Source organism: Protomyctophum bolini, assembly GCF_963924005.1.
Source record: "Protomyctophum bolini genome assembly, chromosome: 15".
NCBI lineage: Eukaryota > Metazoa > Chordata > Actinopteri > Myctophiformes > Myctophidae > Protomyctophum > Protomyctophum bolini.
Genome location: NC_137876.1, coordinates 30944093 through 30960759, shown reverse-complemented (window position 1 = coordinate 30960759; position 16667 = coordinate 30944093). Strand labels below are relative to the sequence as shown.

The 16667-nt window shown below is 44.1% G+C and overlaps 1 protein-coding gene across 1 annotated transcript in view; it reads left to right on the top strand.

The window, feature by feature from the left end:
• The window catches only part of sos2 (son of sevenless homolog 2), a 56357-nt gene extending 43105 nt beyond the window's left edge, over window positions 1-13252 (top strand). The window contains exons 10-23 of the mRNA XM_080784611.1: window positions 72-727; window positions 889-970; window positions 1936-2058; window positions 3398-3510; window positions 3682-3904; window positions 4242-4361; window positions 5459-5621; window positions 6910-7027; window positions 7903-8075; window positions 8330-8446; window positions 8657-8921; window positions 9485-9526; window positions 9795-9898; window positions 11617-13252. Of these exons, the coding sequence (XP_080640737.1) occupies window positions 72-727; window positions 889-970; window positions 1936-2058; window positions 3398-3510; window positions 3682-3904; window positions 4242-4361; window positions 5459-5621; window positions 6910-7027; window positions 7903-8075; window positions 8330-8446; window positions 8657-8921; window positions 9485-9526; window positions 9795-9898; window positions 11617-12147 (2830 nt within the window). The 3' untranslated portion in view covers window positions 12148-13252. The remainder of the gene's footprint in view (window positions 1-71; window positions 728-888; window positions 971-1935; window positions 2059-3397; window positions 3511-3681; window positions 3905-4241; window positions 4362-5458; window positions 5622-6909; window positions 7028-7902; window positions 8076-8329; window positions 8447-8656; window positions 8922-9484; window positions 9527-9794; window positions 9899-11616) is intronic.
• The last annotated feature ends 3415 nt before the right edge of the window (window positions 13253-16667 follow it).

The window sequence follows — 16667 nt, the reverse complement described above, 5'->3', positions numbered from 1 at the left end:
CATTGTAAAATGATTCATGTTGCAACACTGAGAAGAAAGAACGCGCTAACTCTCTCTGCCCCCTTGTACAGTGAGCCCATGTATCGGCCGTACAGCCGGCAAGTGCGCAGCAAGCAGCTGGCCATCAAGCGCATGAACGAGATCCAGAAGAGCATAGACGGCTGGGAGGGTAAGGACATCGGCCAGTGCTGCAGCGAGTACATCCTGGAGGGTCCACTGCTGCGTGCCGGCGCCAAGCACGAGCGTCACAACTTCCTGTTCGACGGCCTGATGATCAGCTGCAAGGCCAACCAGAGCTCCCGACTGCCGGGCGCAGGCAGCGGGGCCGAGTACCGCCTCAAGGAGAAGTTTGTTCTGCGGAAGTCGCGCATCGTGGACCGCGAGGACTCGCCGGAGCTGAAGCACGCCTTCGAGCTGGCCGGCAAGGACGAGAACTGTGCGGTGTTCTGTGCCAGGTCGGCGGAGGAAAAGGCAGCGTGGATGGCGGCACTGGTGACCCTGCAGTACCGATCCACGCTGGACCGCATGCTGGATACGGTGCTGCAGCACGAGGAACAGGCCCAGCCGCTCAGGCTGCCCTCGCCAGAGGTGTACCGCTTTGCTGTGCAGGACTCTGAGGAAAACATTGTGTTTGAGGATCGGGTGCAGAGCAAGACCGGAATCCCCATCATAAAAGCCGGCACGGTAGTCAAGCTCATAGAAAGACTTACCTACCATATGTATGCTGGTAAGTTACTGATGAAAGACGTGACATGGATTCTTTGAGCTCTTTCAAGTTTTCTGGGGCAAACTTCTAGCAGGTGTTTCAATCTCCCAGATTATTATTACTGTTATATATATTTTTTCATTCTCATGTTTTTTCTCACTTGTGTATTGTTATGATTGTAGATCCCAACTTTGTACGCACGTTTCTGACCACATACCGGTCCTTCTGCAAACCGCAGGAGCTTCTCAGTCTGCTAATAGACAGGTATGGTATTACCAGACGAGTTGTCATCCCCCCCACATGTGCTTTTATATGACACAATCCCACTGTGAAGGTACTTTTCCTCAGCTATATGTCAAAGCCTTAATCACATAATAATAATAACTAGAAAAAGTGCCCCTCGGGGCACAGGTCTCCACCAGGGCAGGTCAGGTCAGGTTGTGGCCTCCTGGTGGCACAATAATAGGCCAATGTGAAAAGGGTGCCATTTCTTCTTATGCCTTGGATGGCAATTGGATGATTTGAGGCATTTTGTTCCAAAAATGTGTTTTGCAAAAATCCACTTGTTGGTGGCGCTATAACAGGCCAATGTGAAAAGGGTGGGATATATTCCTCAGCCTAGTAGGAAAGTTTGTGGAAGATTTTACGTAAATTGCACACTGCGTTCCTGATTTGAGGCTTTTTGTTCAAAACGGGCCAATCCTGCAAACTAGGATGGAAGATGAAATATCGGACACATCCGTCTTGAACACATGACTATAGAGATACTGTGTGACGATTTGCGGGATTTCTGGACAGAATCTGGAGGAGTAATATCCAAAAATGTGTTTTACAAAAGTCGGTGGCGCTATAACAGGCCGTTCTGGAAAATTTGGGGCAGAGGTTCATCGTTGGCAAAACATACTCTCCCCATGCCTTCGGCCTGGTGGAGACAATAATAATAATAATAGGGGTGCCTGGTGGCATAGCCATTTATAGCACTAGCCACAGGCTACCTGTGAGTCATGAGGACCAAAGTTTGAATCCAGTTCCTGTCAAAAACTACGTATTCATATCACAATGCATAGATAAATTAAGTACCGTAAACACTACTGCTCTCTACCCCTTTCTTGTCTCACTTCTGTCACTATAAATGCTGAGAAGGACCATACCCCCAGAAAAGTCACATATTTCAAAAAAGCCCTCAGAAAATAAATGAAATGCCTTATTTACATGCTTTCTACCCCCAGGATTGAGATCCCAGAACCGGAGCCAACCGAGGCAGACAGACAAGCTCTATGGAATGGTGATCAGCCAATGGCAGCAGAGCTCCAGAGATTCCGTAAGGAGTATGTACAACCAGTCCAGCTCAGGTAAGACCACTGCTATGCCTGCCCCTTTTGGTGTTAGCATTATATTATGCTTTAGCTATTGAAAAATAGCAGATCTACAAGCTACGAGCTTGAAGGTCTGCTATTTTTGAAAAATCGAAGAACCACTGACATAGAAACATAGCTTTTTCAGAAAACTGTCAGGATGTAGAAGACATTTTTAGAATCTGATCTCAGGTCAAAATGGGTTAAACTGAACGGGTCAGCAATGCAGAAACATATCCCACTAATGGTACAGTGTTGATGGAACAGAAACATATCCCACTAATGGTACAGTGTTGATAGAACAGAAACATATCCCACTAATGGTACAGTGTTGATAGAACAGAAACATATCCCACTAATGGTACAGTGTTGATAGAACAGAAACATATCCCACTAATGGTACAGTGTTGATGGAACAGAAACATATCCCACTAATGGTACAGTGTTGATAGAACAGAAACATATCCCACTAATGGTACAGTGTTGATAGAACAGAAACCTATCCCACTAATAGTACAGTGTTGATAGAACAGAAACATATCCCACTAATGGTACAGTGTTAATTGGACAGAAACATATCCCACTAATGGTACAGTGTTAATTGAACAGAAACATATCCCACTAATGGTACAGTGTTGATAGAACAGAAACATATCCCACTAATGGTACAGTGTTAATTGAACAGAAACATATCCCACTAATGGTACAGTGTTAATTGAACAGAAACATATCCCACTAATGGTACAGTGTTAATTGAACAGAAACATGTCCCACTAATGGTACAGTGTTAATTTAACAGAAACATATCCCACTAATGGTACAGTGTTGATAGAACAGAAACATATCCCACTAATGGTACAGTGTTAATTGAACAGAAACATGTCCCACTAATGGTACAGTGTTAATTTAACAGAAACATATCCCACTAATGGTACAGTGTTGATAGAACAGAAACATATCCCACTAATGGTACAGTGTTGATGGAACAGAAACATATCCCACTAATGGTACAGTGTTGATAGAACAGAAACATATCCCACTAATGGTACAAGTGTTGATGGAAATTCTTTGCTAGTACTTGAAACAACATAGTTTGGAGTAACTGCAGCGCACGCATGTTTATGCCCTTATACTGTATATTTACTAAATATATGCATTTGGCTTTTGTCGTCTGTTGAAACGGTTTTCTTTGTTGTTTTCTGCTACTTAGTCGAAACTATCTAAAGATTCTTTGGACTAATTGCTGTGTATGCATTCATTTAGTTTGTTAATGAACGTACTCTGTACAATATGCTATATGTACAGTGTATATTTAAAATCCATCTTTCCATCACAGAGTACTCAATGTTTTCCGGCAGTGGGTTGAACATCATTTCTATGACTTTGAGAATGACCCAGAACTGAGGAGTAAATTAGAGGAGTACATCACCAGCAAAATTCAACTTCGAGGTCTGTTCTGGAAACTAGCGTTTCCACCCTCTGCTTAGCCTTTCTGCAATGTGTACATACATTAGACATGCATACATACTCTTCATTGTGAGTCGATTAATATTCTAAAAGCTCATCCTGCCATACATATTGTGAATGGACTGATTCTAACAATTTTCTTACCTTGACCAGGCAAGAGTATGAGAAAGTGGGTGGAGTCCATCAATAAAATAATCAAAAGGAAGCTGCAGACTCAGTCCAATGGTGTAAGTCACAACATCACCTTTGAGAGCCCGCCCCCACCCATAGAGTGGCACATCAGCAGGGCAGGGCAAGTGGACACCTTTGACCTCATGACCCTTCACCCCATAGAGATTGCCCGCCAGCTGACCTTGCTAGAGTCTGAGCTATACAGGTGAGTTGATTTCAAATTTCCTCCATGTCTCATTTATGGATTTGTCTTTTTAACATCTAATAAAGTCCATGTTGTGTTGTAATGTTGTGTTGTAAATTAGGATTGGGGGAATATCTGTAGCACGCAGAAGTCTCTGTGCACTCTGATGGCTTGCTATAGATGCTCAGCTATACATACATGTATAACTTAAATCAAATAACACCAAAGTGCAAAAAGCGGCGCTCAGATATACATTATCATTTATTGGGAACGCTTATGTGTTTCGGCCTCAGCCTTCCAGATTTAAAACGTATCTGCTCCCCTCTCCCCCTGTCTGATGATATGGCTTCATCCACAGAGCTGTCAGGCCATCTGAGCTGGTGGGAAGCGTCTGGACTAAAGAGGACAAAGAGAAGAACTCTCCCAACTTACTCCGTATGATCCGGCATACGACCAACCTCACGCTCTGGTTTGAGAAGTACGTATCCAACACCACACGACAAACCTCACGCTCTGGTTTGAGAAGTACGTATCCAACACCACACGACAAACCTCACACTCTGGTTTGAGAAGTACGTATCCAACACCACACGACAAACCTCACACTCTGGTTTGAGAAGTACGTATCCAACACCACACGACAAACCTCACACTCTGGTTTGAGAAGTACGTATCCAACACCACACGACAAACCTCACACTCTGGTTTGAGAAGTACGTATCCAACACCACACGACAAACCTCACACTCTGGTTTGAGAAGTACGTATCCAACACCACACGACAAACCTCACGCTCTGGTTTGAGAAGTACGTATCCAACACCACACGACAAACCTCACACTCTGGTTTGAGAAGTACGTATCCAACACCACACGACAAACCTCACACTCTGGTTTGAGAAGTACGTATCCAACACCACACGACAAACCTCACGCTCTGGTTTGAGAAGTACGTATCCAACACCACACGACAAACCTCACACTCTGGTTTGAGAAGTACGTATCCAACACCACACGACAAACCTCACGCTCTGGTTTGAGAAGTACGTATCCAACACCACACGACAAACCTCACGCTCTGGTTTGAGAAGTACGTATCAAACACAGAACACTTTGTTCTAGCCTGGCATGGCCAGTCTAATATCACTGTGTAGATATCAGTCACTGCGTAGACATTAGTCTGGAACTTCGGTGTGGAAGATTTATTTCCAAGGGCGGTTACAAACAGGTTTCAACGTCACAGCAAAAAAGACTCGCTTTGAATAGAGGGCTCTGATTAGTCACCCACAACTCTGGGGTGAGCGAAATGTAATTAAAACTGAGGAGTGCCAGACCAATCTCCCAAGAGTTATTATTTTTAACTCAGATTATTTTTCCTGTGGCAGATTTGTCTGGTTCCAGGCTAACTTTGTTCACCAAATGTCCTATTAGATTAGACGGTAGAGGTAGACCATGATTGTCATCATGACCGCTTTGCTGTCTGCATGGAGAAGAAAGACATTATTGTACCAACAAGTGCAGTTTATTTGTAAATTAGACTTCATCTTCATTAGTGTGGCGCGTGTGCATTTTGCAGGTGCATCGTAGAAGCAGAGAACCTGGATGAGAGGGTGGCAGTGTTCACTCGAGTCATCGAGATCCTGCAGGTGTTCCAGGAGCTCAACAACTTCAACGGGGTCCTAGAGGTGGTCAGCGCCATCAACTCTGTCCCCGTGTACCGCCTGGACCACACCTTTGAGGTCAGCACCCTGATGTTTGTATGCTAATATAGAAACTGTGTGTGTAACCATGCTAATATAGAAACTGTGTGTGTAACCATAAGAAAAAGTCCTTATGCACACCTACGGAGGACAAGGGTGCACTTGCACTTTTTCACATTTTATGTTTCGGTCGTTCAGACCTTGACATTGTTCAGACCAGACATTGTTCAGTGAATCTAAAATACAGTAAGGGTTATTGTCATTTTGTTGCCAATGACATACATTCCTACTGTCTGTATCATTTTATAATACTTTGTTTTAATTTTGTGCTACCATTTAATTGGTTTGAATTGGCATTGGTGCTATTATGTTTGTGTGTGTATCTCATTTTAGAGCCAGATTCCTGAATTTTATGTTAATTATTTGTATCAAGGTAGTAGCTCGGACGACTCCAACTACTCTCAAACTCTCTCATTTTTACCGGGTGCGCAGTCGGGTAAGTAATAGGGATGGGTCAGATTAATCCATTATCGCTAATAGGACCCAAAATCGATTATGCAAATTAATAATCGATAATCGATATATATATATATTCTTTATTTTTTTTATGAAAATCTGTTGGAAAGGCAAAAGTGTCATCCAAACAGGACAGGGCTATAGGCCTACCAAAGTGTGCCTGGGATGTGTCTGTGTAGCTGCATGACTGAGAGGAGTTTGAGTGGAGATTGATTCCAATCAAGATACAGGTTTGGAAGATTTAGCAGGTGTTGGGAATTTACCTAATCAGGCCTAGGCTGGGCTGGGGTTGCTATGGTGATCAATTGGATCAACACTGGTCCAGGGACCACCAGTGGTCCTCATTTAAAAGATGGAGTTAGTAACCAAATGGACCCTTATTAAGTAACTCTCAAGAGTAAAAAATATTGTTAATCATCTACATCAGGGGTTCCCAAACTTTTTTTGACTTAGGTACCCCTTAGGGGGAAGATTTTCTTTTTTTATATAGGGTTAAATCTAAAAAAAGATCTTTAAAAAAATCCGCCCACACCCCCACCCCCCAAACGATTAATCGATTAATCGTTAATATGGAATTATACAAATCGATTTTCATTTTGGACACATTTACACATCCCTAGTAAGTAACTTTACAGAAACATCTCTAAAAGAAAAAAACAGAACTCAAGGAACTCTCGTTTTAAGGCACTTTTAATGAATTGAATGGTTGGCATGGTCTCTTTTAGAGATGTTTCTGTTATTTGAACAAGCCAAACTGGTTGTTCAAAGGGCTGTCTAAGCAGGGATGTTCCTGTCCTTGACACACATACAGGCGGTCCCTGAAAGGAAGAAGAAGATCCTGGAGGAAGCCGTGGAACTCAGCCAGGACCATTTTAAGAAGTACCTGGCCAAACTCAAGTCAATAAACCCACCCTGTGTGCCTTTCTTTGGTAAGTGAACAGGACCATTTTAAGAAGTACCTGGCCAAACTCAAGTCAATAAACCCACCCTGTGTGCCTTTCTTTGGTAAGTGAACAGGACCATTTTAAGAAGTACCTGGCCAAACTCAAGTCAATAAACCCACCCTGTGTGCCTTTCTTTGGTAAGTGAACAGGACCATTTTAAGAAGTACCTGGCCAAACTCAAGTCAATAAACCCACCCTGTGTGCCTTTCTTTGGTAAGTGAACGGGACCATTTTAAGAAGTACCTGGCCAAACTCAAGTCAATAAACCCACCCTGTGTGCCTTTCTTTGGTAAGTGAACAGGACCATTTTAAGAAGTACCTGGCCAAACTCAAGTCAATAAACCCACCCTGTGTGCCTTTCTTTGGTAAGTGAACAGGACCATTTTAAGAAGTACCTGGGCAAACTCAAGTCAATAAACCCACCCTGTGTGCCTTTCTTTGGTAAGTGAACAGGACCATTTCAAGAAGTACCTGGCCAAACTCAAGTCAATAAACCCACCCTGTGTGCCTTTCTTTGGTAAGTGAACAGGACCATTTGAAGAAGTACCTGGCCAAACTCAAGTCAATAAACCCACCCTGTGTGCCTTTCTTTGGTAAGTGAAGGCTCTATTGGCCTTCCTCTCTGTGAGCTATGTCTTTCTTGAAACACTGATCTAACTGAATATGGTCAATGTGGTGTATTGATGGAGACACTAGGCTACAGAGCTACACATGGCCTGTGATACAACCATAGGCTGCTCCTGTACTATCAACCTGTTACTGGCTTTCATTTAGTTTTGAATTGTTCAAAATGTATATAAAACAACATTTTCATCTAAATTGGGCTTTTATTTCACATCAATCTCCTTCATCCTCTTCAGGTATCTACTTAACTAACATCCTGAAGACGGAGGAGGGTAACCCGGACTTTCTCAAACGCCACGGCAAGGAGCTGATTAACTTCAGCAAGCGACGGAAAGTGGCCGAGATCACAGGAGAGATCCAGCAGTATCAGAACCAACCATACTGCCTGAAGGTGGAGCACGACATCAAGGTACGACCTTGTCCTCTCATCTGTGTGTATCTGAAATTATCGTTTCTTACACTTGTTAGTTATTTTGTTTGGTTTTTATGTTTTACTTTTAAGCTAAATGTATACATAGATGCTCAGTCTTGCACAATGAAAAGGTTTTAGTATTTTCATTGTGTGACACCGTGCTCAACCAAGCATATCAAACTCTTTAGATTGTGATTATTGACCTTAGATTCCTGTTGTGTCTCTTTCCCTGTGCTCTTTTCTCCACACAGAGGTTCTTTGAGAACCTGAACCCCATGGGAAACATGAGTGAGAAGGAGTTCTCAGACTATCTGTTCAATAAGTCTCAGGACATTGAGCCACGGAACTGCCGACAGCCTCCCAGATTTGTAAGCAGTAGTTAAAGTAGTAGCCATCATTGGGGTCAACAGTAGTTCTCAGCCTGGGGTCCATAGATCAGCCGTTTGTGCTATTCGTTGTAGAATAATTATTGTTTGTGTGTGTGTGTGTGTGTGTGTGTGTGTTCTTGGACATAACCTGCTGTTGGAACACTCAAGTAGCTGTGGCTGAATCCACTGTCTCCCCTCCTATGCCAACAGCCCAGGAAGACCCAGTACACGCTCAAGTCCCCGGGGATCCGGCCCGTGCGCACGTCTACCTCTGGCACCCTCAAGGGCCACCCGGTCCCTCTAGAACGGGAGCCCGCCCACAAGATCACCTTCCGCAGCATCGCAGAGACGGAGCCAGAGACGCCCGCCTCGGCATCCGTGCCCACATCCCCCAACACCCCCACCCCTCCTCAGTCGGCCTCCTCCGACCTCAGCAGCGTCTTCATGGACCATGACCCCAGCAACTCCTATGGAGGTGGGTGGGTCGCACAGCCCCGGTTAAAAAAAATGGGTCCACAAAAATGACGTATTGTTCAATGAAATGTGTTGCATGGACAATAACCATACATAAGGGATCCTAAGGGCAGACGTTGTGGGTATATCACACAGACACAGGGCTGGAAGGGAGTGAGTGGATCCTAAGGGCAGACGTTGTGGGTATATCACACAGACACAGGGCTGGAAGGGAGTGAGTGGATCCTAAGGGCAGACGTTGTGGGTATATCACACAGACACAGGGCTGGAAGGGAGTGAGTGGATCCTAAGGGCAGACGTTGTGGGTATATCACACAGACACAGGGCTGGAAGGGAGTGAGTGGATCCTAAGGGCAGACGTTGTGGGTATATCACACAGACACAGGGCTGGAAGGGAGTGAGTGGGAATATATAGTATATATAATATACAGGGGAATATATGTATGTGAAATGTGAGAATAGTATTAGACTATTTCACAGATGTTGTTTTTACTTCTACAAGGGGGAAAAAACAAGGAAATGTTCAAATTAAAAGTGTGTAACCGTCCTCTTTGAATGTTGCAGGTAGCAACTCTATATTCGCTCCAGTTCTTCTGCCACCTTCAAGTAAGTCTTAAGTCCATGTTTGTGTTTAATTCACGTTTATGATAGAGATGTGGGTGAAGAAACTCCAATTGCAAGGAAACATAATTGTAACCACAACAGACACCGTACAGATACAGTATTGCAGGTAATGCTGTATCTAAACAGTGTGAAAGTAGGAATGGTTCTCACACGTTTGTGTCATTTTGTATTAGTTATTGTCGTTAGGATATGTTCATATAATGTGTTGTTTTTTCTAAAATGCTGAAAGGTTTATCCTGCTTCTTCATAGAGTTCCAATCTGTCTCTTGTGGAAGCCTCCACCAGCTGGGAGAAGAGCTGCTCAAGCCCCCTCCACTGCCCCCACGCAGGAAAGAGCCCATGTCTGAGGCTAAGGTAAGGATGTTTCCATGTCTGAGGCTAAGGTAAGGATGTTTCCTTACCTTCAGGAAAGAGCCCATGTCTGAGGCCAAGGTAAGGATGTTTCCTGAGTGTCGCCACTTCCAGCAACTGGTTAGATTAAAGATCAAATTAAGTCTCAAATCTGTTATCTGAACCGTTCATGAAAAGCTCTAGTATGTAGCACTCTAGCTACGGCTTTAACTTTGCATAGTGCTTCTTTACATAGAGTCTCGCTTCATCAGTGTTAGTTACAACTAAGTAATGTTACCTACCGTTAGATAAAATAACAAGTACAGGTATTTTGTGCTCAATCTGCACAATAGTGCTTCTTGTAAGTGTGTACTTTTGCACTGGTAACACTCATGTACTCATGCTTACATTTACATTGTCTATTCTAGCCAGTCACAGGTGAAACACCAGATAACAATCTATTAAGTTAAACCCAAGGCAGTTTTCCTTACAATGTATTGGTATGCTCAAAGTGATCAATGGTGTAAACATATAAAGTGCATGCAGATAGTACCACGCTGTTGCATAATGGTACGACCAATGCCAGATTTTTTTGCTCCGATGCAGATTCTGGATCGATCTCTAGACCACCAATTACTGATATTTTGAACAATAGTTTGTAAAAGTTCAAAATATTTAAATTAATTTAACAAACTTTGATTAAATGTAGATATATTTGGCCTGGGCAGTGGCTCAGTGGCCCGGGCACCTTGGCTGGTGGTCCAGTCTGGCAGTGAGCCGCGGGTTCGACTCCCGATCCCGATAGCCTTTACTGTATGTCACCCAAGGGGCCAGCTAGGCACTCCAATGTTGAAGCGCTGGTTCCTAGTGGTAAGAGGAAGGACTGCAGGCGGATCCGTGGATTCTTCGCGAGGAAACCCCGTGCAACCGAGCGCTCAATGTTAAAGCCCAGCTGCACTTCCGCATTTGGACACCAAAATTTGGTGTCCAAATGCGGAAGTGAAATGCTGAATCAGCAAATAGACGGTACTTCCGGCAGCCTTCCGGGTGCTTCAAAACGCCACTGAGCAACTTCCACTGACATGAATAGCGGAGGGGGCGGAGCTTCGCGCCAGTTTAGTCTCTATCCTTTTAATACTCTATGATGTCACCCCCTATCTCTCTTCCCATTTCCTGTCAGCCTACGGTCTGTCCCTCCATAAAAATATATATAATAAAGGCGAAACCACACGAAACATATAAAAAACCCAAAAACGAGTTAATCAACCAGTCAAATATTTTCAAAAATAGCCGATGTACAATCTCACAACATGTCGCATCTTTGAAAACTACATCGGCTGCACAATTTCGATACTGAGGTCATCCATATAATCTAATGGCCGATATATAGTCCAAAATAATATATGTCTGGCTCTAGTACACACAGTTATTAACCATTATTCCTGAACACACATCCCCTCTGGCATGTACTGGGACTGTCTGGCTTAACTAGGCTTGCCTAGTCTTGCTTAGCTGATTCAAGGGCAATACAGTTTATACATTCTTGTGAAGTTGGGTTGCGGGGACTTACTGTACATGATTTGTTTTCTATTGAATTCAGCTGGAAGTACAAAACTGAATCTTGTGCGTGTGCATTCGTTTTTGTGTATATTCTGTGTAAATGAGTCATCGTTTGTGTGTGTGTGTGTGTGTGTGCGTGCGCGCGCTCGTGTGTGTGTGTGCGTCTCCATGGTGCTCGTTAGTTGAGTTCTAGGTCCGACAGTCCTCCAGCGATCCCTCCTAGACTCCCCCCTCCGCTTCCCAGGATCCAGCCCAGGGCACCAACCATCTACAACGGCCCTAGCGACGGTCCGATCCCCAGCCCTCCCCCTCCTCCCCCCAGGGACCCTCAACCGGACACACCGCCGCCGGTTCCCCAGCGACCCCCCGAGATCTTCATCAACTACCCCCTGAACATGCAGTCGTCGCCCGTGGGGCGCTTCCACTGGGACTTTGGCAGCTCCCCCAGCTCGCCCAACACGCCGCCCAGCACGCCATCACCGCGCGTCCCTCGGCGTATTTGCCCCCTCAGCACCAGCCAGAACAGTCTGTGCCCGCTGCCCATGACCATGACCATGCCTATGTCTGCGCCCATCATGGCACCACCTGTACCCCCTCGCCACAACTCCAGCCCCCAGCTCCCCAAACTCCCGCCAAAGACTTACAAAAGGGAGCTATTGCCGCCGCCACTGCACGGCCTCTCATTGGTTGAAAACACGGACAGCAGCCAGTGAGGTAGCAACTCTTTTCTTTCTTTAAAAAAAAAATTTAAATCACAAACGCCTAGGTGAACTCTTAAATACAAACTTAAACCGTGTCCTGCAAACTATGAGCTCAGAGAGCGAATACAGCAAATTAGATACATGATCAAAGCTACTGATCGACAAGACAGACTGCTCTGTCTCCCTCTCACTCATGCCCACCTCATCACTCCAACTCCACCCACTTCTCTGTCCGGCCCACTCTCCATCATTGACCAATCACACATGCCTCTCAGGGGATCAGTAGCTCCGCCTTCATTTCAAACCCTCTGTGCCAATGAGAAATTCACACCAGTGTGCCAGCTAACAAATGGGGAGTGACAAGACACTGTGTGTGTGTGTGTGTGTGTGTGTGTGTGTGTGTGTGTGTTTGCGTGCGTTCGTGCGTGCGTGCATGCATGCACATACATAACGTGCATGTGTGCGCATGTGCATGAACTCCGACTCCGTGAAGAGTGTGTGTGTGTGTGTGTGTGTGTGTGTGCTTGCGCATATTGAGTCACTATGTCCATGCTTCTCTTGTTGAGAGTGCTCACTGTACCAACCAGGCTGGACAGCGCTGTCACACTTGTAGTTCTCATCCCTCACCCACACAGGACTCTACTTCACGGACCCCACAGAGGAGCTGGGGTTGGACCCTCCAGGTCAGGACCACATGTCTGTTGGGGGTCTAGGACTCGTAGCCTGGCCGTGATGCTGTGATTCTATGGGCATTGACACCACCGTTCATCCCCCTCCCACCGGTCTCCTGCTGTAGCTCTACAGAAACTTGACTCAGAACTGTTTGAAGACCTCGTCCCTCCGCAGCGATCAAACTAAACTAAAGACCTGTTGTCTGTTTGTCAGCGGGTTCTTGTATGAGTAGCAGGCACGAGCGGACGTTTCTATTGAGTACTTAACAACTCTTTACCGTTGTGTCATTTTTCGTATTAATTGTAAAAAGAAAAAGAAAAAAAAGATAAATGTGGCCAAAGTCTTATTTTATGCAGGGGGATAAGGGATGTGCTTTTTTGTTTTGTTTTGTTTAGTTTTTTTATTTTTAAGGAGTGACTTTACAAAATAAAAACCTGGAGGCAAAGGAATTTCATTGGCCTGTGCGACACTGAATATGCCCCCCCTTCCCCCGTTCTTTCTCTATTGTGCACTGTGACTGTATTAGAAGTGAGCTGATGATGCAGGGCCCTGTCTGTATGCCTGCCTGCCTGTCTGTCCATTGGCAGATGAGGCCTGTCATAGCCACACGCTCTACTTCAAAACGTTGCCTTTAAAAATCCAACAGCAGTGACCTCTGACCCCCAGCCCTCCCAAAGCCGAGGCTTTTCTCGGCTGAAGGAGGGGGAAAAAAGGAGATAAGACGCACAAAGTCTGCACTCCATTTTGCACAGGCAAAAGTCGGTAGGTTGGATGACTATTTTAAAACGAAACTCATAACTAGCCTTCCCAAGCGATAGGGGGGGGGGGGGTGCTCTGCCACAATATCAAACTACTCCAACCCAGGAGGAAGACGGGGAGGTGAAGAAGCAGGCTGGCCTGTAAAGGGATCTGACTACGAGTCCAGACACCATCGGGGACACAAGTCATGTTTTCTTCTGGATGGTTTTCTGTGTTTTCCTCTCAAGCTCTTCGGAAGCCAAGACGATGTCTTAAAGCATCCATCCCCTTAATGACGTGCGCTGCTTTTCTACGATGTGCTCGACTCAGCCCTCATCCCACTACTAGTTGTATGTTATTGGTATGGAGAGGAACTCAAGCACTGGAAGTCAGCTCGCAGCCCCCCCCCCCCCCCCCCCCCCCCACACACACACACACACACACACACACACCCCAAAGCCTGAGACAAAGGGACCTCTTCCCCTAAGTGGCTGACCCCAAATATCTAAATAATAATAATTTAAAAGAAAACAAAAATAATTCACACACAAAAAGAGGAACATTTTAACATAAGTTCTTTTCTATATCTCTCCTGGTCTTTCACGCCTCCTGCTCAATACACTTTGTTTTTCATTTGGAAAAGACTGAAATAATACATGCATCATGCTCAGATGTGCCTTTTATTTGGTTTTCTATTTTACAGAATAAGCGAATGGTGTCTAAAATGCTAAAAAAAACAAACAAAATAAAGTTGCCTATGTCATGTTCAGAACAAAAGCTATACACTACGAGAATTGTACATTGTGCATACTGTGTATATATAACATGTATACACTAACTAAAATAATTTGTATAAAGCGACTCTCCCCTCCTGTTATATTGTACTCTCATATGCATCTTTTTCAGTCATACTATTGTCTCACAGTCCAGTGCTGCTACAGTCAGACAATAAAAAACAGGTCACTGTCACTAACTTACTTACAGACAATCCCTGGTTTTAAACACTGGGACTATTAACTGAGGAAAGCCATTTTCTCATTCTACTCTCCCACCTTAGCTGTTTTTAAAGCAATGAAAATATGAAGAGTTCATGTCCATTTTGGGGGAGAAAGTAGAAGATGCTACCTGATGTAGCCAGGGAAATATTCCTAGTAATAACAAGGATCTTAAAGTGAACAATACCCACTGTGTCTAATATGCAGAGGATGCAATTTGTTAGCATTTTGCCAACCAAGGACTTAAGTTTAGCTACCATCCTTTTAGAACATAACATTGCATAATTTAGGTTTTTTTTCTTTTACATTGTGCCACCAATGTCCTTGTAAGAACATTGGTCATCCCCCAACTAACCCCTGAATGGCTGATATTTAGTTTTGGAATGGAGCTCTTCATACACAGTTCAACATGTCAAGCATTTACATAACGACTTAAACCCTAGTCCACCAGGGGTCTGTCCCCCATCCTTTCCCCCCCTACACCAAATTTCTTCGCCGAAAGTAGCTCATCAATAAGATAACACAAATATGGGAAGCTAGATCTGCTATTATGGCTGAATGTTCACCCTAGAATAGGAACACTAGGGTTCATGTGGTTAAACATGCTTTACTTTAGTACATCTTACTAATTACCCCTTTTCAATTTTCTCCTTTGTGGGTTTGTTTTCTTTTTTCGCCCCTTTTTTTCTTCTTTTTTTTTTCAAAGACTTTCAAACTAATACTCATTAAAGCGGAGATTTGGAAATTGTATTAAGGTTTGCAATTGAGTGTATATATATGTTATGTTATTTGAAGAGCATAGTGAAGAATTGGACATTTTTCTGAGAAAAAAAACAAACACTTTGTGCACTTTAGGCTGTACTGTTGAAGAGCCACAGTTGATGTAGGTCATGTTTGTAAATGCAATGCATTCTGGCAATGGTCCTATGCTACTGTTAAACTCACTTTCTTCATGGATCAGGGCAATGAACACACACCGGTATACCACCTCAATCTTACCCCCTGGAGTCCCGCACGTGCAGTGAGACAGAAGAAAACATCTGATACGTAAGCAGCTGTTCTGAACTGGCCCTGCAATGAGACGCTGCATTTTCTGTGGGCTGCTGTGAGGTCAGGACCCAATGATGTTATATAACGGTAACAGTACTTTTAAAAGTTGTCTTACGAGTCCTGCTTTTGGGTCCTACTCCACAGGTTGTGAAACACTGCTGTCGCTCTCACTCTTTCTCTCTCCAGTGTGTGTCTGGTGAAGTCTTTTCTTGAATCACTCGCTCCTTTCTGCTCTCCTTCACTCTGAAAATGCCACAAGGGGATCTGTGGGGGCTTCTCTTAGTAGCTTCTCCTGAGGTGTGTTTTGTGAAAGCACTGGGGAGTATAGTTGGATGATGCTTTTTGATTGAACTACATATTGGAAAGTGTGTATGGGGGTAAAGGTGATGTGACATCAAGTCTTTGCTCACATTCTATCTGGTTCCTTGTTCAATATAGTACCCCCAGTCAATTCTTTAGTTTTTCTTTTTTTTTTTGGGTGGGGCGAGGGTGTTTTCAGATTTATTTTAACCCCAGTCCTACGGAATAACAGTTTGATTCCCCCTCTGTGGCACTGTAACAGCTTGATCCAGCAGTCGGTTTAGTTGATGGTATATGGCCTTTTAACTGTGCTTTGTATTAATGGTCTTGATGAGATTAATAAATCACCCAGTCTTATTTTGTACTGAATCACTTCGTGTGGGTGTGGGTGCGTGTGTGTACTGTGTTGTCTGGTTATTTCTGTTCCCTACAAAGTATAGAGGATGCAAGAAAAATAAATATAGTAACTATTGTTCACGCACAACATTTCATGAATCATTTCTTGTTTATGACTTCTTTGCAAAAATGGAATCATACTCAAAGAAAATATAGCTCAATACCTCTTAGGCAAGTGCAATCCCTTAATTTCAGATGGATGAAAAGTATTCTTTAAGTTTTCTGTGAATCGGAGTGCAGTGGTCTTTATTTACCACCAGTTATTTTCAATGGCATGACCTGGGCATGCATCTGATGTCATCTTGTGTGCTGCTTGATCCAGAGGTTTCAGTCCACACTGTTACGCTGCTTGATCCAGAGGTTTCAGTCCACACTGTTACG